Source organism: Balaenoptera acutorostrata, chromosome 1, assembly GCF_949987535.1.
Source record: "Balaenoptera acutorostrata chromosome 1, mBalAcu1.1, whole genome shotgun sequence".
Taxonomy (NCBI): domain Eukaryota; kingdom Metazoa; phylum Chordata; class Mammalia; order Artiodactyla; family Balaenopteridae; genus Balaenoptera; species Balaenoptera acutorostrata.
The window spans coordinates 115,229,341-115,251,438 of NC_080064.1; the positions used below are offsets into that span (position 1 = coordinate 115,229,341).

Consider the following 22,098-nt stretch of genomic DNA (forward strand, 5'->3'; position numbering starts at 1 on the left):
GGTGCGCGGGCTGTGGGGAGGCGGACGCTGGCCGCGAGGTGGCGCCCGGCTCGGGCTGGCTCCGCGCAGAGGCTGCGGCGCGAGGTGCACAGAAGCGCCCGGGCCCTGGACCAAGGGGGCGGGCAGAGGCGGAGACTCCGCCGAACACAGCTTCCCAGGATCACACCCTCCCTCAGGGTGCTTTCGGGCGGCCAGAGAAGCGGAGAGGCCTTTTCCCGGTGCTCTTCTCCCAGTCTGGGATGCTGTCGGTCGGTCCCCGGGTTGTATCTTTAATAAGGTAACGGTTGTTGGGCCTCAGTGGGAAGGTGCCTGACGTAGACGATCTCATTGATTCCCCTCCACCACCCCACTTTTCAGATAAGAAAGCTGAGGCCGGAGAGGCGGAGTACCCCAAGGCCGCACAGCTGGTGAAGAGTCGAGGAGGGACTCGGGCCCGGGGCCCCTGCTCTTCTCCCCTGCTCATCCCCTCTCGGCGCCCGATCCAGGCTGTCGGGTCGGCCCGGCTGCTCGGCCTCAGTGGTCCCACCCCTACACAGCCTCCCTCCCGGGCATTCTGGATCTCCCCTCCCCCGGCTCCCGGTTTCCTTGTCAAAACTTCCTGCCTTGGCGAGGGCCCGAGTTCCCACCCCCTTCCTGCCCCCCGCCCCTCCGCGCCCCTCCCCGCCCAGCGATCCACAACTTTCAGCCACCCCGCCGCTCTCGCAGTCGGCCTGGGGCTCCACGCAGGGACCCCCGCCCTCTGCTCCTCCGGGCCCACCCCCGCGGTCCCCACCCCAGGCGGACGGCGAGATAGGATCCCGAGGCAGGTGAGTGACCGCGCGCCCCTGGTCCCGCGACCACCCTGCACTGGGGGACCTCGGGGTGGGGGGGAAAAGAGAGACCGACAGAGAGACCTGAAGGGGATGGGGCAGTGGAGATGGGCCAAAGGGGATTGGGGGTTTCCATCCATAATGAAACAGCATGTAAATGACATGCAAATGAAGCTGTTTCTTAGCCCCTTGTATGGGACTTTGTGTGTCCAGCGGCTGCCACCACCCCACTGGCCCCCTTTCAGGGCTGGAGAGAGAAGCCCTCTAATTGGCTGAAGGGATGTGTAGTGTTAAGAGCACCCACACTGGAGTCAAGGCTGCCCAGGTTCGAATCGCGACTCTTCTCCTTACTACCTGTAGGATCTTGGTCAAGAGACTTCACCTCTGTGTCTCAGTTTCTCATTTCTAAAAGGGGAATAATAAGATATAGTGCCTACCTTATGGGGTTGCTGTGAGGCTAAGATGAGCATAAACATGTCTCCTGCTTAGAACCGTGCCTGCTCAGTGTTTATTACAGTGTTGGCCCTCTCCCCACCAGGAGACACGTTTGAGGTGGATGGAGGGAAGGGACCCAGGTTTACAGGTCCCTGGGGCTCATAGTTTTGCCGGTTTGAGGACGAAGAAGTTGGCCAAAGGTCTCAGGCATGTGGATCCCCAGAAAGCCCCATGGGCTGGTGTGTGTGAGGGAGAGTGAGGGTGGGGGGCCCTGGAGCCCAGGCCCCAGCAAGGCCATCCTCACCCCAACCCCATCTCCAGCCTCCAGTAGTGAACTTTCAGCTGTCCTGCTCTGGCCTTTTATGAGTGGCCTCTCCCGAGCTTGGGCTGTGACCCTAGTCCCCGGGGATGGGAACAGCTTGTGCTGGTCCGAGTTTCCCAGGCTCCCAGGCTCCCAGGCTCAGCCAGACCTCGGCTCCAGGCAGGATTGGGCAAGGGGTCAGCTCTCAACCCTGGCCTAAGCTGGGCCTGGGGGGTCGGGGAGCTGTCTGAGTCCCACCCCATCCCAATCCATGATACAGTCCCTCTGTGTGGGCACACGGGAGCCAGGGTGTGGGACAGCTCTCCTCTCTCCAGCTCTCTGTCCCCTGCTGCTGCCTCTCCCACTTCTGAGGTCTCCCAAAGTCTACCCACTAAACTTGCCGTTGCAGTTGGGGCTACCCTCCCTGCCACCTAGGAGCTGGGTTAACCAGGCTCCCCTCTGTCTTCCTCTCTTCAACGGGAGGTGAAGCCGAGGGTTGGCATCTGTTTCTACGCTACCCGCCCCCCCCACTTCCATCCCCTATCAGACTTTCCCAGAAGAGGAAACTAGCTCTGCAGGCAGCCCCATCCACAGTTCGGAAACCTGGATAGAGATAGAGGTCACTGGGATGCTGTCTGCCTCCCCCCACCAACACATTCTGCTGGAGAGGGGACCTGGGCCAGGCAGGGCCTCCACCACAGTGCTCGGAGCTTCTCCTTTGAGTAGCCTTGGAAACCTTGAAAGAGAGCCCTCCCGGGATGCAAGAGGGGCCCTAGGGCCCATCCTAGCTCTGGGGAGGGTGTCCGTACCAGTCCTGGGGGAGGTACCATAGAGGCTTCTCTATGGGGGAGAAGCCAGCAGGAGGAGCAAGAGAAGACAGGGGAGGAGAGAGGGAAAGACAAAGACAGAGATATAGAGAGACAGAAATATGGAGACAGACAGAAACCAACAGACAAAGAAAACACAGGCAGAGGCATAGAGACTTCTGGAAACAACAAGGCCCAGAAGGAAGCGAGAGGCATATTTGGAAAAACAGAGCAGAGACTGAGAGAAAGAACAAGAAGGTGGTAGAGGAGGTAAAAGAGGAGGAAGTCCAAAGATCAAAGAGAAATCACAGGGGTAGAAGGACTTAAAAGGGGCAGCACAAGCCTTTGGAGCTTGATAGACCTGGTCCAAATCCCCACCCTGCCTTTGGTTGGCTGTGTGACCTTGGGCAAATTACTTAACCTCTTTGGGATTTCTTTTTTCTCTTCCTTCCTTCCTTCCTTCTTCCTTCCTTCCTTTCTTTTCTTTCTTCCTCCCTCCCTCCCTCTCTCGCTTGCTTGCTTGCTTGCTTGCTTGCTTGCTTGCTTTCTTCTTTCTTTCTGCATTGGCTTGTGGAATCTTAGTTCCCCTACCAGGGATTGAACCTGGGCCCTCGCAGTAAAAGCGCTGAGTCCTAACCACTGGACCACCTGGGGAACTGCCTGGGATTTCTTCATCTACATAACAGGTGGCATAATACCACCTACTTTCTAGGACTGCTGAGAGGATGAAAAGAAAGGATCCAGCTCACAATATACATTTAACAAGGGGTGGGAATTGGTGTTAGAGCACCCACACGTGGCCAGATGGAGGTCTCCAGAAACAGCACCTGGGTGGGTGCTGGGCCATGGAGCCTCGTGAGTCCCCTTTCCTGCCTGTACCTCCTACCCCACCCCACATAGTGGCATCTGGGGCCTAGTCCGTCTGTGTAGGAGGTGGTGTGTGGATGGGCAGTGAGGGGTGTAGTCCCTGGGCCGGAGGTGCGGGATAAGGGCTCAGGCCCTGCCAGCGGGCACACTCCCTCCTCTCCAGGTGACTCAGTGCCCTGCACTCCCATGCACTCAGCCCAGAGGAACTTGGAGGCCGGCCCTGAGGAATTCCTGCCCGAGGTCGGGAGAGCAAGTCTGGAGACGCCTTTTACTTTGTAACGTTGGGAAGTTTTTTCTGAACTCCATCTTCCATCGACTTACCGATGTTGTGTCTTGAGGGCCCTAGAAGGAAGGTCCTGCTGTCTGGTGAGCCGGGGACAAGCCACAGCCTCCAAACATCTCTCCCTGTCCCCTGTTTCCCACAAAGTAAGGCTGGGCTTACTCAAGTCGGAAAGGATTTAGAGTTTATCAGTCCATCCACTCCACACAATGTTTAATTACTGCCCACTGGGTGCCAGGCACCCTAGATGCGTGTGTGTAGGTGCTGGGGACACAGTAGTCAGGCAGGCAGAGAAGTGCCCTGACCCCACGGTGCTCCATACCAGTGGGGAAGACAGACCTTAATAAAAATATAATGACCACGGGATGGGAACCTTCAGGGAACACTTGGGGGGCAAGCAGCCCACTAACAGAGCCTGGGACAGGAATGGAATTGGAGGCTGTCCCAGCCTGGTAGGGAAACCAGACTCACAAGCTGGCATCACAAGATGGGGTACATTACCTCATCCGTCCATCAGACTTGAGGTGTTCCGGGGCCTGTGAACTCCTGACTTGACCTGGGTTAGTCCCACCTGACCCCAGAGGAGGGACGCTGGTGCCTTCGGCTGGAGTTTGGGGAAGTGTTGGGCCTCTGGGGGACTGGTCTATGTCCAGTATGGAGCCGGCCTCCGGGAAGAACTGGGGTCCTTTGGGCCACAGGGGTCCGTGGTGAGTGTGCTAAGAGCCTGGAGGAAGTTTCCAAGGAAAGGGAGGAACAGGTGAGGTGTGGAACCACTGAGGGGGCTTCCTGGAGGAGACTGGCCTAGAAGGATGGGTAGGACCTGGGCATTCCAGGAGTGGCCTGGGCAGAGGTGGCTGTGTGGTGAGAGGCATGTCCAGTGTGATGGGAGCACAGGAGCAGGAGCAGAGGCTGGCCACCTGGGCCCTGGGCGCCCTTTCCTGTAGCGTGGGGAGCTACAGAGGCATTAGAGAGAGGCAGTGGCCAGAGCAGAGCTGCGCTTTCCAACAGTATCTGGGGGTGGCGATGAGCAGGGGGAGCTGCTCCCTGGCCTGTGTCACCCCAGGGGTTACCTCCCACCCCCCACTGCTTTGTTCTCGGAAGCAGATTCTAATCCTGCTGTTGCCTCTGCCGACCAGTTGGCCCTTGGGCAAGTCTTTTTACCTGAGACCCTCCATGGTCTCTCCTGTGAAATGGAGAGGGGTATCAATCACTCCACCTGTGGGTGGTGGTGAGGGTCCGGACTGGCTCTAGCTTCCAGTAGGCACGTGCTGATTGTTTGGTGAATCAGAATCCCTGCAGTTTCTCTATTTCCTGATGAGTAAACAGGTCGGGCTGAGGACCCTCTAGCTTCTGTTTCCTGAGCCACAGAGAACACAAGGCCGGCCCCTCACCCCTGCTCCCTCCCCGCCCAGCCTCTGGAGCACATGCAGGCTTCCTGTCCCTCCATCCGGCAGACATGCCTGGCGTGCCGAAGGCCTGGCTTGGCTGGATGTAGGAGGGGCTCTGTGTGTGCGTGTACAAGCGTGTACACGGGTATTCTGAGTGGCACGTGGAGCAGAGCAGTCTAGGCTGCTGGCGGAGCTGGGTTAGAGGGCATCCCTGTATGGGGAGGGAAGGGAAGTCTTTGGACTCAGGATCACGCTGCCGAGTGGGAAGGACTAAGTGATCCTGTCTCCATGGCAAAGATAGGTTAGGAAAGGGCACAGAGAACAGACACAGACACGGGGGAGATCCTGAAAGACAAGAGAGCTACAGGGCGAGGCAACCTTGGTACCAAGCTAAGACACAGGGCTCGATTTGTGGATCGTGGCTGGAGTTCAGCCTGCACTCCATACCTGAAGGTGGATTCCCTAGTGCAGTGAACATACTGCACAACTGTACGTGGTAGCCTTGATATAGAAAAGGAAGGAGAGAGGCAGAAGAGACCAAGAAACTGATGGAGGAAGAAAAAACGACAGAAAGCAGAGAGTTTCTGATGAAGAGCAAGACAAAAGGCAAAAAGAAAGAGGCAGAGAGCCTAGAACTTGGAGGATTCTGTTTTTGCATCAACACATGTCCACTGAGCAGCCTCTGGTCTGAGGCTCAGTTCCAGGATGGTCATTGGAACCAACAGTTCCAACCCCCACTGAACCCTGGGAGATGTGGGGTGTTACTGTCCCATTTTACAGATGAGGAAATGGAGGCTCACAGGGCTCAAGTGACATGCTTGAGGTCATACAGCTTTTAAGTACTAGGAACTTTGGCCTCCAAGATGGGAAGGAGGGAGAGAGAGAGATACAGAGAGGAGGCACCAGTGGAAACAAGCAAGAAGCTGGAGTTGGTGCTCAGGCTGAGGGCTGGCGGGGAGTAGAATCCAGGCGTCCTGCCTCATCAACCGCCTTTGGCTTGAAGACTACCTGGCGGGCAGCCCATCGTTCTGGGGGATCAGGTTCTCTGGGGAGCCTAGTCCCCTCCCCTCCCCACTTCCTTTCTCTCTGTCAGCATCTAAGGCCCTATTCCCATTCCCGGATCATCCTGGGGATTCTTCAGGAAAAAAAAAGAAAGAAACAGCTTTTCCTGGAATTAATACTCAAAGAGTATGACAGTGCCAAGGGGAGTGGAGAAGGGGTGTGATAGGTGCAGGAGGAGTGGGGCTGAGGATGCCATCATGGAAACTGCAATTGTTCATTGAACTTCTTATGTAGCTCTCTAAGCACTTATCTGTATCAACTCATTTATTACTCTGCAGAACAATCCTACAAAGGGAAGTCCCATTATCCTCTCCATTTTAGAGATGAGGGAACTGAGAGATGGGATTCGAACCCAGGTTTGAATGGGGGGCTGGGAGGGGATGCAGAGCTCAGAGGGTATCCTTTGCTGTACCACCTCCCGGAGAAGAGCAGCTGGAAGGGAGCTGGTGGGGAAGTTCCTCTTGCTGTCTCACTTCCATCAGCCCCACTCTTGCTCTCTGCCTTCTATAGACATGGATCATCTCCTGTCCACTAGGAACTCTACTCCCCTCCCAGAAGCCCCAGACTCATCCCCCTCCTCCTAGCAGGGTTAGGATTGGAGTACAGTGAGGGTAGGGGGACTCCCCACCAGAGGAATCAGGCTGAACAGGAGAAGAGAAGGGGAGGCGAGCTGGGTTGGGCCCTGTGTGGGCTTGGAGGCCGAGAGGGCAGGGATACTGGGGGTTCGCGCAGGCGGGACTGGGGACTGGGGTGGGGGGGGCCTGGCCAGGCGCCCAGCTGCTTTGCATCTCGAGGTGGAGGAGAGAGAAGTGTCAGCTCATTCTTGACTGTAAACACATCCCGGTTCCCACGCCTCTGATCGCGTTCTTGCGGCAGCCCCCAGCCCGATCCCCTTCTCCTGTCCAGCCCCCTGCCAGGCTCCCCCTCGCCATAACCAAGGCTATTACAAAGAGATGTAAAGCCCCTGGGATTCCCGCCTGGGCTCGGGAGAGCCTGGAACCACAGGGATGGATCTGCCAGTCTGGGTTTGGATCCCAGCTCTGATATTACTGGCTGTGTGGCCCTGGGCAGGGAACTTACCCTCTCCTTGCCTGTTTCCTCATCAGTAAAATGAATAATAATACCTACCACAGTGGGTTGACATAAGCTTTACACGAAATGATCCATATAAATTGCTAGGCACTCTGCCCGTGCCAACACAGTAAACAACATATGTTAGTTTTCCAATTGTGAGGGAAGGTGTGTGGGTCCCTCAATCCAGAGGGGCCATGGAGGAAGGAGGCTGAGTAGGGGAAAGGCAGGGGGCATCTGTATGGGAAGAGGGAGAAGGGAGCCTACAGTGGGGGCCCCTGGGGTCAGATGGGGACCCAGTAGTTGTCTGATTTAAACCCCTTGAAGGGGCACGTGTAATCACAATAGCCCCAGTTCTGCTGGGACTGGAGGTGCTGGGGAAGGGTGGGCCAGGGTCTCAGGTTCCCTAGCCCCTCAGGGACAAAGGCTCAGATGGGAACAAGCCTAGGCAGGCAGGCTGGAGCTCTGGGCTCCTGGTCTGGCCTGTGTTCCCTCCTCAGGGTCTGGGGCTGGTGAGGCCAAACCCTGCCCCTCCCTGCCAGGATCCCCATCTCATCTCTCCCCTCCCTGCAGACCACCCACTGATCTCACAGACCCCATCCTGGCTTCCAGCCCCTTCCACTGACCAGCTGAGACCTTCTCTGCTCTCCAGTCCTACCCTGAGGCCCTTGGGAGAACAGAATCTCCCCACCCCTCTAGTTATTAGAGTCAACCCCCTGGGATTAGGGTCAGGCCCTCCTCATGCTCCCCTGCCCATTCGAGGTCCCTCTCAAAGTCCCCCTGGTGAACCATTTCCTCCAGAAGTTGGGTAAGAGGAGGTGGCTGGTGGGAGGGGGCTGCTGTAGATGAGAGGAAGGACAGCCCCTCCCCTTTGCGCCTCATCAGGGCCTTCCTGCTGCAGGTCTTGTCCATGTCACCGCAGCCTCGAGCTCTGGGGACAGATCCAGGCCCAGGTAAGCCTGGGGGTCCCTGCGTGGCTGGAGATGAGGCTCACCCAGGGACAAGGGTGATGACCCTGTATCCAGACAGATTGAGCTCCAATTGGAGGACAGGACCCCCATGCCAGGGGCACAGTGGGGGCTACAGGAAGAGGGGAGTGTGGACCAGACTGAGGCATGAAGAGGGGGAGATGCGTGGGGGGCTCGGGGTCCTGTCCATGGGCTTGCTGCCATGCACACTCGAGGGAGAAGTTCAGCTGGGATCAGACAGGGTGGGCCTGGGATCATGACCGGAGCAGGCCTGGGGTGAAGGGCAGAGTCTGGGGATGTTGGGAGAAGGAGCCAACTGTTGGGGAGGGAGCTGGGGGTTGTGTGGGTGGAAGGGCAGACTATGGGGGTCGTCTGAAGGACACTCCTGACTGTGGCCTGGCTCCCTGAGGCCAGGCTGCGTCCCTCCCCGCCCCACTCCCCACCCTCCCCCACATCCTACCTTCCAAGTTCAGGGTGGTGGGAGGCCGGAGCTACCCCATGCTCCGCCCGTGATCATGCTCCCTGCTGCCCTCCCCACATACACACGTTCTAGCCAGGCTCTGTTTCCTGTTTCAGGCTCCATATCATGAGCACCGGGATCCCCCAGGACACTCTCTGGGCTCCTCAGGCCCTGGGGCCCAAGGGCCCTGTCACCCTGCCCCTGGCTCACCTGAGTTTCTCAGGCCCCAGGATGCCATAGAGGCCTGGTGAGTTACCTGGGGACTGAGGATGGATGGGAGGGACACAAAAAAGACAACAGGTGGAGATCTGCCCTGGGGGAGCTGTGATGGGGCCACTAACCAGAGTCATGGGCAGGCCTTGCTGCTCTGCAAGACAGGAGTGGGGGTGGGGGGGGGTGGGTAGAAATTTGCGGTGGGTGGGAGGGAGCATGGGGAGGAGAGGTGGGCCAGCCCAGCTGCTGAGAGGGTGGGGAGCAGGCTGGAGGGTTTACTGGTGGGGCAGAACGCGGCAGTGGGGTGCGGTGAGGTTAGGGAGCATCCCTCTGGGCGCTGCCCTGATGGGCGCTGAGAGCGGCCCGCGGGGACCCTGGGAGTGTGTGGGTGGAGGGTCTGGGGTGGGGCCCGGAGGCAGGCATTCCAGAGATACTCAGGGGGGTAAGGGGCCAGCTACCACGACCTTTCTCTCTCTTCTCGGGGAAAATTATAAGCAGATGTGGGCGCCTCAGGGAGTCGTAGAGGAGGGAGCGGGGGCAAGTTAACAGAGAATCTGAAACTGGCGGGGCGGGGTGGGGGGGGGCGGCGGGTGCTCAAGGGCCTACGCGGCTCCTGAGCTCAGGAGCGAGAACTGACTCCTCGGAGGTCCTGACCTGCTTCCCACCCACTGGGCGAGGCCAGGCGTGGAGGAGAGGGGAGGAGCCCATTTCCAGATGGCTGGTGGGTGGTCACAGGGAGGTGGCGGCTTCTCCTTAAGTCTGAGGCCAGGCTGGGGACTCCCTGGGTGATAGCACCTAGAGCTGGGTGCAGAGGTATGCTGGCAAGGCTTTAGCAACCGGCTTCGGTGGGGGGATGGGTGGAGGGGGGGGCCCTGATTTGTGGTGTTTGCTGATTTCCATGGTGCCGATTTCCACCCCCGTACTTGGTTTCAAGCTACTCCTGTGACAGCACTGAACAAGGAGTTGGGGAGAGAAGTCATGATTGGCTCTCAGAAGTCAGTATGGGCCGTGCCAGCGCACCAGTGGTGGGGAGGGGCCTCCTTCAAGGTCACCTGGACCTAGCCCTACTCCCACCCCATAAAGCAGGAAGCCCCTAACAGCATCAGGGTGGTTTTGGCCTCTGCCTGCCTACGTCCAGTGATGGGGAGCTCACCACCGGAGGTCGCTGATTCCATTACAGAACTGCTTTGACCGTTGGAAAGTTCTTCCTCTAACTGAGCCGAAGTTGGCTTCCCTTATAACTTCCCTTCATCAGCTCCAATTTCACACCTTGGTATAATATCAAAGTGCCCTGGGTAGGGGCTGTGCTGGGGATTGGGAATTCAGGCACAGGTCCCTGCCTCTAGAGGTCATGGTCAGGGAACAGGCACTAGAACAGTGGCGTGTGGGTGAATGGTGCTGGGGTTCCTGGAAGGGATGGGTGGGGGCAGTCTGCCAGTGTGGATCGGGAAACAGGGCAGGGAAAGAGGGGTGACACTTGGGCTAGACCTTGAAAGGTGAGTGCTTAAAGTGAAGAATGGGGGGGAGGACGTCCAGACAGAGGAAACCGTGTGAGAAAGTCTCAGAGGCATGGCAGTGCTCCACCTGGTCAGGAATAAGACCTGGAGCCTGGGAAGCATGGGCCAGAGGACCAGAGCCTCATCTCTTCTGCCACCCCTGCTTGTTCTCTGCAGAGACTTGGTCCTCCAGGTTTGTGGCTGCAGTGCCCCTCACCTGCTCCACACCTGGCCCTGTCACAGGCCTCAGCAATGTCACCACCTCTGCGGGCCCTCTTTCTCCTGGCCCTGGGCCTGGGGCTGGCTGGAACCCTCAACCCCAAGGACCCCAACACCTGCAGCTTCTGGGAAAGGTGAGAGAGGGCCCCTGCTGTGCCTTGAGGGCTGCAAGCCCCCAGCTCCCCGTTCTCCCCACTGGGGCTCCTCTTCCCAGCTCCTTCCCTTGCTTCCTTCCCTTTCTCCAGCCCTCACCTCCCTCTTATTTCTGCTTCTACTCTCTCTGCTCCTCTAGATGGGATGCCTCTGACTCCATCCCCATCTTGATCTTGTCTCAGTCTCCATCTCAGCTGTGACCCTGTCCTTTCTTTATCCCCCTGCCTCGGTCCCTGTGCGAGGCTAGCTGCAGGACAGAGCACAGGGTAGGAGCCATTCGCTATGGGGCGAGCAGAGGGGCTGGCCCAGGGAGAGCCAAGGGGACAGGGTTGGGCAACAAGTCCCAGGGCAAGATTTGGCCAGAAGTGCTTCAACCCATCTCCATCAGCTGGGCCCAGAAGTCAGTTCTAGCTCAGTTTCCCCATATAGGGAGAAGGAGGCGGTGGGGAATGGAAGGCTGGAATGGAAGGCTGGAATGGAATATTCCCAGGAATATTCCAACTCTGGGAGGATCCCTCCAGATTGAAGCGGGACAGATGGGGGGGGGGTCCATCCTAGGCTGGAGGGAGCAAGCCTAAATATTCCCCACTGTGGCCAAGCCCTCGCGCCCCCGCTCCGCTCTGCCAGCTCAGGCCTCCCCCTGCCCTGGGCCCCAACTCCGTTCCCTGTCTTGCAGCTTCACCACCACAACCAAGGAGTCGCACTCCCGCCCCTTCAGCCTGCTCCCCTCGGAGCCCTGTGACCGGCCCTGGGAGAGCCCGCACACCTGCCCCCGGCCCACGTGAGTGCCCGTCCCCCTCCATCGGCAGATGGGTGTCAGAGGAGCTGCCTTGGCCTGGGCCTTGCCCCTCTGTACCCCGATTCTTTTCTCGGAAACTATAGGGTTCAGAGGAAGCATCTGGCCTCAGGGCACTCAAGGCGTGTTGTGTGTGGGGTATGTGTGTTTGGGGTGTGCAGGTGTGGTGTATTGTGGGCATGTGTGTGGCCGGATGGAGGGCAAGGAGGGAATGTTCTCTGCTACCCCAGCTCAGAGTGTTGGGCAGTGCCCCAGGCCTCCCCCAGTGCCGCACTGTGGAAGGTTGGAAGCCGGGGCCTCGGCAGGGAGGACTGAGGGCCACCTCTGGGTCTCCCCCAGGGTTGTCTACCGGACCGTGTACCGCCAGGTGGTGAAGACGGAGCACCGAATGCGCCTGCAGTGCTGCCGGGGCTTCTATGAGAGCAGCGGGGCCTGTGTCCGTGAGTCCTGGGTGGGGCCGCGGAATGAGTGGAGCCTATAGGCCACCTAGTCCTTCCCTGCCCTCACCAGGGTGGGGCTACTCCTCTGCCCTGCGCTCGCCCTGTTGTCTCTAGGGACAAAGCTGCCACTTCATACCTCTGTCTCTAGCTGGCCCTACGTCTCTCCCACCCTCTCTCGCCATGTCCCTCAGCAGTCTCCGGCTCTGCATCTCTGGCTCTGGGCTGCCTGTATCTCTCTGTCACCGTGTCTCAGGCTCTCTCTCTGACTCTTCCCGTCCCTGTCCCTCTGTCGCTATCTGTCTCGACCGGTCGCCGTCCAGTCTCTCCTGTCCCCCGCCCCCAGCACCCTGAAACCCCCAGAGCAGAGCCCGCTCTGTCTGCCTCTCCCCTTCTCTCAGCCTTGGACCATCACCAGCCCCTACAGAGACCCCTGCCCAGCCTGAGCCCCCAGCCCAACCCCTACCCTCTCTCTGGACAGCATCCATGTCTGGTCCCTACGTGAGGAACCCCGCCTGCCCATTTCCCAACAAGGTGCTTCCAGAATTTCACAGAAAGGAGCTCGGGAGTCCAGAATCCTGAGGTCTTGACAAGCTCTGACCTGAGTTGCTTTACTCTCAGTCTTTTTGCATCTTAGAGGCAGAACTGCTGCTTGGCGAACTCCAGGTCCCTGGTGTGGGAGGAAGCTGGGGTTAGGCTTCAGAGAATAAAAGGTGGGTATGGCAGGGGTGGAAGCATCTTCTCACACACACCCCACCCCATCTCTGCCCCAGCGCTTTGTGCTCAGGAGTGTGTCCATGGCCGCTGCATGGCGCCCAATCAGTGCCAATGTGTGCAAGACTGGCGGGGCGACGACTGCTCCAGTGGTGAGTGGCTGGTGACAGCAGGGCATGACCCCTTGTGCCTACAGGGATGCAGAACCCTTGGGCACAACCTCCCTACCAGGGCACAGGTGCTTAGGCCCCCAGGGCGATCACCCAGCAGAGTCCCACTGCAGCCAGCAGCCTTTTCTGGAGGTGTGGTACAGGGGGAGGGGCCAAAGCCGGGCATGGGGGCATGTGTGGGGGCCAGGACACAGAGACGGTGACTAACTGGAGGCTGGGGAGGGGCAAGACCCCTGGTGACCCCCTTCCGCCCTCCCATCCCACAGCTTGTGCCCCGGGCGTTTGGGGGCCACAGTGTGACAAGCCCTGCAACTGCGGCAACAGCAGCTCCTGTGACCCCAAGAGTGGGGCATGTTCCTGTGCCTCTGGGCTGCAGCCTCCACACTGCTCTCGGCCCTGCTCCCCTGGCCGCTACGGCCCTGCCTGCCAGTTCAGCTGCCAGTGCCATGGGGCACCCTGTGACCCCCAGACCGGAGCCTGCCTCTGCCCCCCAGAGAGAACTGGGCCCAGGTGTGTAACGGGAGGAACACACACTAACGGGATCGCAGACACAGGGTGCACGGGCATACGTGGGGACACAAGGGGACTCAGCATCCCAAACGTGGGGATGGAGTCAAGAGGCCCAGATTCTGGTCCCAGCTCTGCTGCTCGCTGGTTGAGCAACCTTGAGCAAATCATTGACTCTTCACGTGTTTGTTTCCGGTCTGTAAAATGGGAGCAGTATTGTCCACCTAGAAGGGTTGCTGTGAAGATAACACGAACTAGCGTGTGAGCGAAAGCACGTCCCAAATTGGGGCTGAGATTGGGACGCAGAGAACCCTACTGCAAGGCAGGGTGCAGGGAGAGCTGGGGAGTCACAGGAGGGAGAATGTGCATCTAGCTGGAGATCAAAGATCCAGCTTCATGGAGGAGCTCTGGAGTTGAGCCCTCAGGATAGAAAACCATGGCAGGCGGACGTGTTGCCCCCAGAGGGACTAGCGTGAGCAAAGCTAGTGCTGGAGCAGAGGGTGCGTGGAGAGCAGACACGCCACCCATGGCTCTTCGCTCTACCTCTCCTGATGGGGCTGGGTGTCCCTGCCATTTCCAGTCCTGGAAACGTTTGTTTCTTGATCCCTGCAGTACCCAACAGGGAAGGGGGGTGAGACTCGAAGGGTGGGTGTGACTCATTGAGCCCTGGAGTCGGGCCTTCCTCCTGGGGAGGGCCTGTGTGTGGTTGACCAGCCCTTGGAGGCAAAGGGGGAAGCAGGTACTGCTTGTTTACATACTGACCTCACCCCCTCTGCCCAACAGCTGCGAGGTGTCCTGTTCACAGGACAGTGTTGGCTTCTCCTGCCCCAGCACCCCTCCTTGCCAAAACGGGGGTGTCTTCCAGGCCTCTCGGGGCTCCTGCAGCTGCCCACCTGGCTGGATGGTATGAAGGGTAGGGCCTGTGGGTATGAATTCTGTGGGCGGTTCTCTACAGGGCTCCCAGGAGGATGTGTGTGAGGGGGGTAGGCTGTGTGGGCCCTGGAGAGGTTTGAGGGTTTGGGGTGTAGGGGTGTTGATGAGTCCTGTGGCCATGGGGAGGGGGCTGGGCTCCTGGGGCTCTGTCGACCTCTCACCCCTACAGGGCACCATCTGTTCCCTGCCCTGCCCCGAGGGCTCCTATGGACCCAACTGCTCCCAGGAATGTCGCTGTCACAACGGAGGCCTCTGCGACCGGTTCACCGGGCAGTGTCACTGCGCTCCGGGATACACAGGGGACCGGTGAGTGGTGTTGGCCTGGGGTGGGAGTGGGCTGGGGTGGGCCGGGGGCGGCGGCGGGCGGCGTGCCCAGGCTCACTCCCGCGAGGCGCCCAGGTGCCGTGAGGAGTGCCCCGTGGGCCGCTTCGGGCAGGACTGTGCTGAGACTTGCGACTGCGCCACCGGCGCCCGCTGCTTCCCGGCCAACGGCGCGTGTCTGTGCGAACACGGCTTCACTGGGGACCGCTGCGCCGAACGTCTCTGCCCCGACGGCCTCTACGGCCTCAGCTGCCAGATGCCCTGCACCTGCGACCCGGAACACAGTCTCAAGTAGGCCGCGGGCACTGTGGTCAAGGGGTCTGGAGGCCAATGGGAGAGGCCTTCGGTGCTGAAGCCACCGGAGTCACAAAAAGGACCTAGGGCGGGACAGATGTCACAGAAGGGAAAGGGGAGGGGCCTCGGGGACGGGGAGAGACCGCTCTTGGAACAGCACCGAGCCTCCCCGATATCCCCCTCTATTCGGCGATGCTCGGCTCCCACCGCGCGGAGGGGGCGGGGAAGTCGACCTGCGGACCCGGGCTCAGACCGCGCCGCGCCCCCGCCTCCGCCCGCAGCTGCCACCCGATGAGCGGGGAGTGCTCTTGCCTGCCGGGCTGGGCGGGCCTCCACTGCAACGAGAGCTGCCCGCAGGACACGCACGGGCCCGGCTGCCAGGAGCACTGCCTCTGCCTGCACGGCGGCGTCTGCCAGCCCGACAGCGGCCTCTGCCGGTGCGCGCCCGGCTACACGGTGAGGCGCGCCCCGCCGCGAGGGAGGTGCCGGAGAGGCCCAGGAGCCCGCCCGCTCCTCTCACTGGTGCTCCCGCCCGCTCTCAGGGCCCGCACTGCGCTAGCCTCTGTCCCCCTGACACCTATGGGGTCAACTGCTCCGCACGCTGCTCCTGCGAAAATGCCATCGCCTGCTCGCCCATCGACGGCGCCTGCGTCTGCAAGGAAGGTAATGGGTTGGGGTCTCCCGGAAGGGGATTTGGGGGCGGGGCCATGCGAAGAAGGGAGAGTCCAAGGGTAGGGGCAGGCCAAGAGTAGGGGAGAGGCTGCAGGGTAAGGGCGGAGGCACTGGTCAGCAGCTGGACTGCTGGGAAAGTAGCCAGGCTACTTCCTTCCTGGAATATCCGCTTTGTTTTTTTTCAACCACAAAAATCCCAATTGTCCTTAAAGGCCCAGGCCAGAGGTACCTCTTTGCAGAACATGCCTCATCCTCAGACATACAGAATCACAGAATGGCAGCTCCAGGAAGGGCCTCGGAGATCTACCAGGGGTGCCACGTTGGCAACCTTTAGGCTAGATTCGGACGCAGATATGTTTTGTTTGACTAGCTGTCTATCATATTTAGCAAAAGTCCAGTCTCCAGTCCCCACTCCTCCCTATTGTCTTACACATGATCTGGAGAACTCATTTAGTTACCTGTTGGGGCCTCTGTAAGCGTTTGGGTTTGCTGCCACCCCCCTTCATTTTGCAGAAGAGGCAACCAAGACCCAGAAGGTGGTGGTGCATCCCCAGCGGTCTTTCAGCCTTCTGTCCAACATCCAACAGTTTCTATGCTTGTCTCCTATGCGGCCATGGGCATCCCCACCCCCAGCCCCAGCTCATAGTGCAGAGCCTGGCAGAGCCAATGCCCAGTGTGTGCTTGCTCAGGAGGGGAGCCAGGTCCCCATGCCTACTTGCAAGTCCCCTCTTCCAGGTTGGCAGCATGGTAACTGCTCCGTGCCCTGTCCGCCTGGAACCTGGGGCTTCGGTTGCAATGCCAGCTGCCAGTGTGCCCATGAGGCAGCCTGCAGCCCCCAAACTGGAGCCTGTACCTGTACCCCTGGGTGGCACGGGACCCACTGCCAGCTCCCCTGCCTGGTAAGTGCACAACCGTCTGCCTTCCTGGGGGAGGGAAGGGCACAGCACCCCCCAGCTGACTGGCCTGTCCTACCCTCTACTCCCTCTCCAAGAAGGGGCAGTTTGGTGAAGGCTGTGCCAGTCGCTGTGACTGTGACCATTCTGATGGCTGCGACCCTGTTCACGGACACTGCCAGTGCCAGGCTGGCTGGACAGGTGAGCGTTCTGGGTGTCCAGGCCCCAGGCTTACTGTGGAGTTGGGGGATGCATCCCACAGGACGTGTGTTCAGAAGAAACCCTATGGAAGGGGGGCCACAGGCCAGGCTCATCCTACCCCTCTCACAGGTACCCGCTGCCACCTGCCCTGCCCTGAGGGCTTCTGGGGAGCCAACTGTAGCAACACCTGCACCTGCAAGAATGGGGGCACCTGCATCCCTGAGAATGGCAATTGTGTGTGTGCACCTGGATTCCGAGGCCCCTCCTGCCAGAGATGTGAGGCTCCCTCCCCTCCCCCTGCCTGCCAGCAGTAATGTGCAGTGCAGTGTCAGATGCCTGAAGCTCCCACTCTACCCCTCTTGGTCTCTTGTGCTGACTCCAATCTTTGGGCCGGTTGCTGCAGTGGGAAGGAGGGAGGGAGAGAGTGGGGTCACGGGCTGACTGAGGGTTGGCCCCTGCCCCTGGTCACCACGAGCCCCTTTCCCCCAGCCTGTCAGCCCGGCCGCTACGGCAAACGCTGTGTGCCCTGCAAGTGTGCTAACCACTCCTCCTGCCACCCTTCGAATGGGACCTGCTACTGCATGGCTGGCTGGACAGGCCCTGACTGCTCCCAACGTATGTGGTGGCTCATGTGTCTGAGCATGTGTGCATGCTGAGGGGGTGGGCTGAGGACCAGAGGCTTCTGTTCCCCTGCTCCTGGGTATAAAAGCCTCTGAACCCACCTTGATTCAGTCATTTATATAAACACTATAAACAAATATTTATGGGCATCACCTACATGCTGGGTATTGTTCTAGGTGCTCAGGATGCAGCAATGAACAGATCAGGGAAAAAAATTCCCTGCCCTTCTGCATGGGAGGCCTGAGAAAAGCAGTGTTTGTATGGGGGTGGGGAAAATCATAAGCTCAGTTTTGGACATGTTCTTTTTTTCTTTTGGATTGCCAATTTATTTTTATTTATTTATACATGGCCTCTTTCCCACATAAATATAAGAAGGACATCATGGAAAAAATTAGTTCAGAAAACCGAGTCAAACAAATTTTAAAAAGGGAAAATGAGAAGCAGTTACCATGAAAAAGATGGGCAAGGTAGAGGGAAGTAATCTTGGACAAGACTTTTTCCATAGAATTCAGTAACTACTATTAGATTTTTTGCTAGTGTCAGATACACAAAAATTATGCCTTGAATAGTGTAGACAATTATTTCTCTCTTATGTTAAAAAAAAAAAAAGTCCAGAGCCAAGCGATATAGGATAGTTTGGAAGCCTTTGGTTGTCTGGCCCTGGTCACGTTATTTTGAAAGTCTATCAGATAGGCAAGTGCAGAAGGTAAGCAGGCAGCTGGGCACGTGGGTTTGGAGTTCAGGCAAGACAAAGGGCTGTGGGTAAGCATTTGTGACTCATCAGTGTGTAGATACGGTTCAAAGCCTTGGTGCCCCTGGGGAGACCAAAGCTGAGCTGAAGAGGTCAGCGATGCTGGGGGCTGAGAATTCACTCAGGAGGGGCTGGCCCTGCCCGCCAGACAGGCTCCAACCTTGTCTCCTGCAGCGTGCCCTCTAGGACACTGGGGGGCCAACTGTGCCCAGCTCTGCCAGTGTCGCCATGGCGGGACCTGCCACCCCCAGCATGGGAGTTGTTTCTGCCCCCCAGGCCGGACCGGACATCTCTGCTTGGAAGGTACCAGCAGAAGGGGAACTCCATGCCCCTGCCTCCAAGTCAGCCCTAGCCTGAGGAGGGGACTGCAGTTCCCTGGCCCCTCTGATCCCCGCCTGCCTCCTCGGCTCTCTAAACAGGCTGCTCTCCAGGGATGTTCGGCGCCAATTGTTCCCAACCATGCCAGTGTGGTCCTGGAGAGAGGTGCCACCCAGAGACTGGGGCCTGTGTGTGTCCCCCAGGGCAAAGTGGTGCCCCCTGCAGGATTGGTGAGTTCTCACCTAGCCCCCTCCCTACCCCCACCCCGCCCCACACTGTCCCCAGGGAACCAGGACACAGGTACATGCCCAGGTCTCTGCTAGGTGGTACCCTTGTATCACCCTGCCTCCCTACTGGGGCCTCTCCCATGCATGCATCCCAAGCTCACCAGTAGGGCCAAGACACTGTCCTGAGTGACCACCCCATCCCACACAGGAAGCCAGGAGCCATTCACCATGACGCCTACCTCTCCGGTGGCCTATAACTCACTCGGGGCAGTGATTGGCATTGCAGTGCTGGGATCCCTGGTGGTGGCCCTGGTGGCGCTGTTCATTGGCTACCGCCATTGGCAAAAAGGCAAGGAGCACCAGCACCTGGCAGTGGCCTACAGCAGCGGGCGACTGGACGGCTCTGAGTACGTCATGCCAGGTGAGCTGGCCCGGGGGCGGGAACACACATGAGTGGCTGGCTCTTAGGTACAGGGCAGATGGGGTGCGGGGCTCCTGCATCCCTCCCTGGACCTTGTAGGTGGGAAGCGGGGAGTTGGAGAGAGTCAGAGAGGCCAGAGAGGCTGATTATGGATCTCCTGGAACAGAATGACTGTCTTGGGCCCAGGCTTGTCTCTGACCGGGCAGGTCACCCTGCAACTGTGTCTGTTTGTGCAGATGTCCCTCCGAGCTACAGTCACTACTACTCCAACCCCAGCTACCACACCCTGTCACAGTGCTCACCTAACCCCCCGCCCCCTAACAAGGTCAGTGTTGGGGGCGGGGATGCACTGTGGATGTCCTGTGGGCACAGCCCGGTTCTCCAGAAAGCTCCAGCTGGGCACGTGCCTCTCCCTGTCCCACCCCTCCCCTGCCAGGTTCCAGGCAGTCAGCTCTTTGCCAGCCTCCAGGCCCCTGAGCGGCCGGGTGGAGCCCTTGGGCATGATAACCACGCCACGCTGCCTGCTGACTGGAAGCACCGCCGGGAGCCCCCTCCAGGGCCTCTGGACAGGGGTAGGAGCCTGGGGGCCAAGGCCTCTGGTGAGGGTGGATGTGTACAGCCCAGTGTCCTGCTCCATCTGAGTGCGTGTGTGTGTCTGTGGAAGGGGATTCTGGGCCTCAGTTCTAGAGGAGGTGGGACCTTGGGCAGGGGACCAGGGGCCTGATTGCAGGTTGCTTTCTCCTCCTCAGGTAGCAGCCGCCTGGACCGAAGCTACAGCTGTAGCTACAGCAACAGGAATGGCCCTGGCCCCTTCTACAGTAAAGGTGAGGGCAGGGCAGGGCGGGGCGGGGGAGCGAGGGAGGGAGCTGCGCTGGGGTTTAGGGGCCAGTGCCTCCTCTGAGCCTGACTTCTTTCCCCTATCTTTAGGGCCTATCTCTGAAGAGGGTCTGGGGGCCAGCGTGGCTTCCCTGAGCAGTGAGAACCCCTACGCCACCATCCGGGACCTGCCCGGCCTGCTAGGGAGCCCCCGGGAGAGCAGCTACATGGAGATGAAAGGCCCTCCCTCAGGGTCTCCCCCCAGGCAGCCTCCTCAGCTCCGGGACAGCCAGAGGCGGCGACACCCCCAGCCAGAGAGAGACAGTGGCACCTATGAGCAGCCCAGCCCCCTGACCCATGGTGAGCCTTCCTTCTCCACTGGGGCAGAGAGAAGAGGGACAAGGGAGGTGGGAAAAGAGAAGGGACAGAGGGTGAGAATGCAGAGTCGGCATGAAGTGGCAGCAAGAGCAAGGCCTTTGGGGTCAGACTTGGGCTCAAACCAGGCATGATGTTTGGGAAGTCACACTGCCTCTTAGAGCCTGTAGGTGGCGGTACCTCCCTCACAGGGCTGAGGATTTGAAATGGTGGTTTTACAGCACCTGAGTTGTAGACTTGATACCCAGAAAAGCTGGGAACAAGGCAGGTGACGGAGTGTCTTCCTATCCCGTGAGGTGGGCAGGTCGAGATGGCCTCCCCCACTGGCAGCTGAGGAGGCTGGCCTATAGCCGGGCACTATGCATCTGTCTTTGGGCAGAAGAGGCTGGAGAGGGCAGGAGAGTGGTGGGAAGGGGAGGAGCCACCTCCTTATCTTCTCCCCTCTCTGTCTCCAGACCGAGACTCTGTGGGTTCCCAGCCCCCTCTGCCCCCGGGCCTGCCTCCTGGCCACTATGACTCACCCAAGAACAGCCACATCCCTGGACACTACGACTTGCCTCCAGTACGGCATCCCCCGTCACCCCCACTTCGGCGCCAGGACCGTTGAGGAGCCAAGAGGGTGTGCAGAGGTCAGCACACCGGTTCTTTGCTGCTCAAGGCTGAGGACAGAGCCCGCTGTACCCTGCCAGGAGCAGGGAGAGGACTGGCCGGCCGTGAACACGAACATGTTTAATAGAGGAAGTGAATGGAGAGGAGATGGGAGCCTGGCTCCCAGGTTCTACCATGGGAAACACTGGTCAGCAGGAAACCTGTGTTCCTTTTCCCCAACCCATTGCTCCTCAAGGCCCCCAGGGCCCTGTATACATAAACTGGTGGGTTGAATGTTGCTGGATAACTCTGATTTCAGATTGCTGTAAGAAGTGTATATTGGGTAACTTTTCTGTGCACTCCCGGGCTAGGCTCTGTGTGTGCGTGCATGCGTGTTTTCAGAGGGGTACCAGGCACTGATCCCGTCCTGGGGCACTCACTATATAGTGGAGAGGCAGCCCAAACCCAGTTAACTCTGGAAATAGCCTGACTGGCCTCCCTGCATTCGTTTGGTACTCCCGCCAACCAACTGCTTCAAAATACAAGCTGGTTAGGTTACCCCTGCCTGAAAGTCTCCCGTGGGTGCCCCATGGCCCTTGGGCTACAGTCAAAATTGTCCAAAGCCTTAAAGGCTTTGCTGGCCTGGCCTGCCTGTCTCTTCAGCCTCACTCTGAACTGTGTTCCCTGCCACTCTGCTCTAGTCACACTGGCCTCTACGTCCTTCTATCAGCCACATGTCTTCCTACTACGGGGGCTTGGCACATCTGGAATGCTCTTCCTCCCCCACTCACCTGTTAACTCCTGCTTGTCCTTCACACCCCGTATTCTCTTTCACAGCACTGATTACTGATGTGTTCATGCACCAGTTACCTGCAGAAGGCCTACAGGGTGCCAGGCACCTCTGTAATGTGTTGCTTTTTAGTGTGATTATTTGATTAATCTCTGCCTCCCCCACCAGACTGTAAGTTCCCTGAAAGCAGGAATCCTGTGTTTATGTTCAACATTGACTCCCCTTGGCACGTGGTAGGCACTCAATAAATGTTCCCCCAAAGGCTGAGTGGCTGAGTGAGTTAAAAGTACCAGTGGTAAGTGCTGGCAAGTGCTAAGATGGCTGGGCAAACTGGTGCACTGAGAGCTGAAAGACTGCATAGGTCAGAGTCTTCCCCAAAGGGTGGCGTTTCTACAGGGGAACAGCACAAAAGCTCAAAGGTGGGAAGGTCTGGGAGTGGCGGTGGGGGAGGGGAACAGACTGGAGTGGGAAGGCTGGAGCCAGGAAAGCAGAGGGGAGAGAGTATACTCTGATGGGGGCCCGGCAGGGTCTAGGCTATCTGAGGACTTTGAATCCAAGGTTTCTTGGAAGCGTGACCCGCCTCCTAAACTCTTTAGCGGATCAACTAAGTCCCCAGACCTCCAGGAGGCGACATAGATGGGGTCGGTATTACAAACCCAGAGCCACGCCAACTCGCTAACTCGGTGGGTCTCTCTGGGCCTTTTCCATCAGGAGTCCTCTCCTTA

The 22,098-nt window shown here is 59.0% G+C and overlaps 1 protein-coding gene across 6 annotated transcripts; it reads left to right on the forward strand.

Moving 5' to 3' along the window:
- Positions 1 to 155: 155 nt before the first annotated feature.
- On the forward strand, positions 156 to 21,622 carry PEAR1 (platelet endothelial aggregation receptor 1). Of its 6 annotated transcripts, XM_057534176.1 has the most exons (27): positions 156 to 277; positions 358 to 806; positions 3,382 to 3,584; positions 7,921 to 7,972; positions 8,564 to 8,694; positions 10,334 to 10,509; positions 11,205 to 11,309; positions 11,664 to 11,764; positions 12,535 to 12,627; positions 12,912 to 13,155; positions 13,936 to 14,056; positions 14,255 to 14,391; positions 14,485 to 14,697; positions 14,982 to 15,156; positions 15,243 to 15,363; positions 16,108 to 16,271; positions 16,364 to 16,466; positions 16,596 to 16,742; positions 16,956 to 17,081; positions 18,013 to 18,141; positions 18,258 to 18,386; positions 18,592 to 18,804; positions 19,041 to 19,129; positions 19,241 to 19,376; positions 19,554 to 19,628; positions 19,732 to 19,980; positions 20,451 to 21,622. In XM_057534176.1, the coding sequence occupies exons 6-27, from the start codon at positions 10,409 to 10,411 to the stop codon at positions 20,600 to 20,602; spliced, it is 3,123 nt and encodes a 1,040-aa protein (XP_057390159.1). In that variant the 5' UTR covers positions 156 to 277; positions 358 to 806; positions 3,382 to 3,584; positions 7,921 to 7,972; positions 8,564 to 8,694; positions 10,334 to 10,408; the 3' UTR covers positions 20,603 to 21,622. The 6 variants fall into 6 exon arrangements, with proteins under 6 accessions (XP_057390159.1, XP_057390154.1, XP_057390177.1 ...); XM_057534171.1 differs by lacking the exon at positions 3,382 to 3,584; XM_057534194.1 differs by lacking the exons at positions 3,382 to 3,584; positions 16,956 to 17,081.
- Positions 21,623 to 22,098: the final 476 nt, after the last annotated feature.

Excerpts from the sequence above, each read along its gene's own strand:
- PEAR1 (XM_057534176.1), top strand. The coding sequence starts at position 10,409 with ATGTCACCACCTCTGCGGGCCCTCTTTCTCCTGGCCCTGGGCCTGGGG. Across the intron at positions 15,157-15,242 it reads GGTGCGCGCCCGGCTACACG|GGCCCGCACTGCGCTAGCCT; the intron begins GTGAGGCGCGCC and ends GCCCGCTCTCAG. Across the intron at positions 19,130-19,240 it reads ACCCCCCGCCCCCTAACAAG|GTTCCAGGCAGTCAGCTCTT; the intron begins GTCAGTGTTGGG and ends CTCCCCTGCCAG.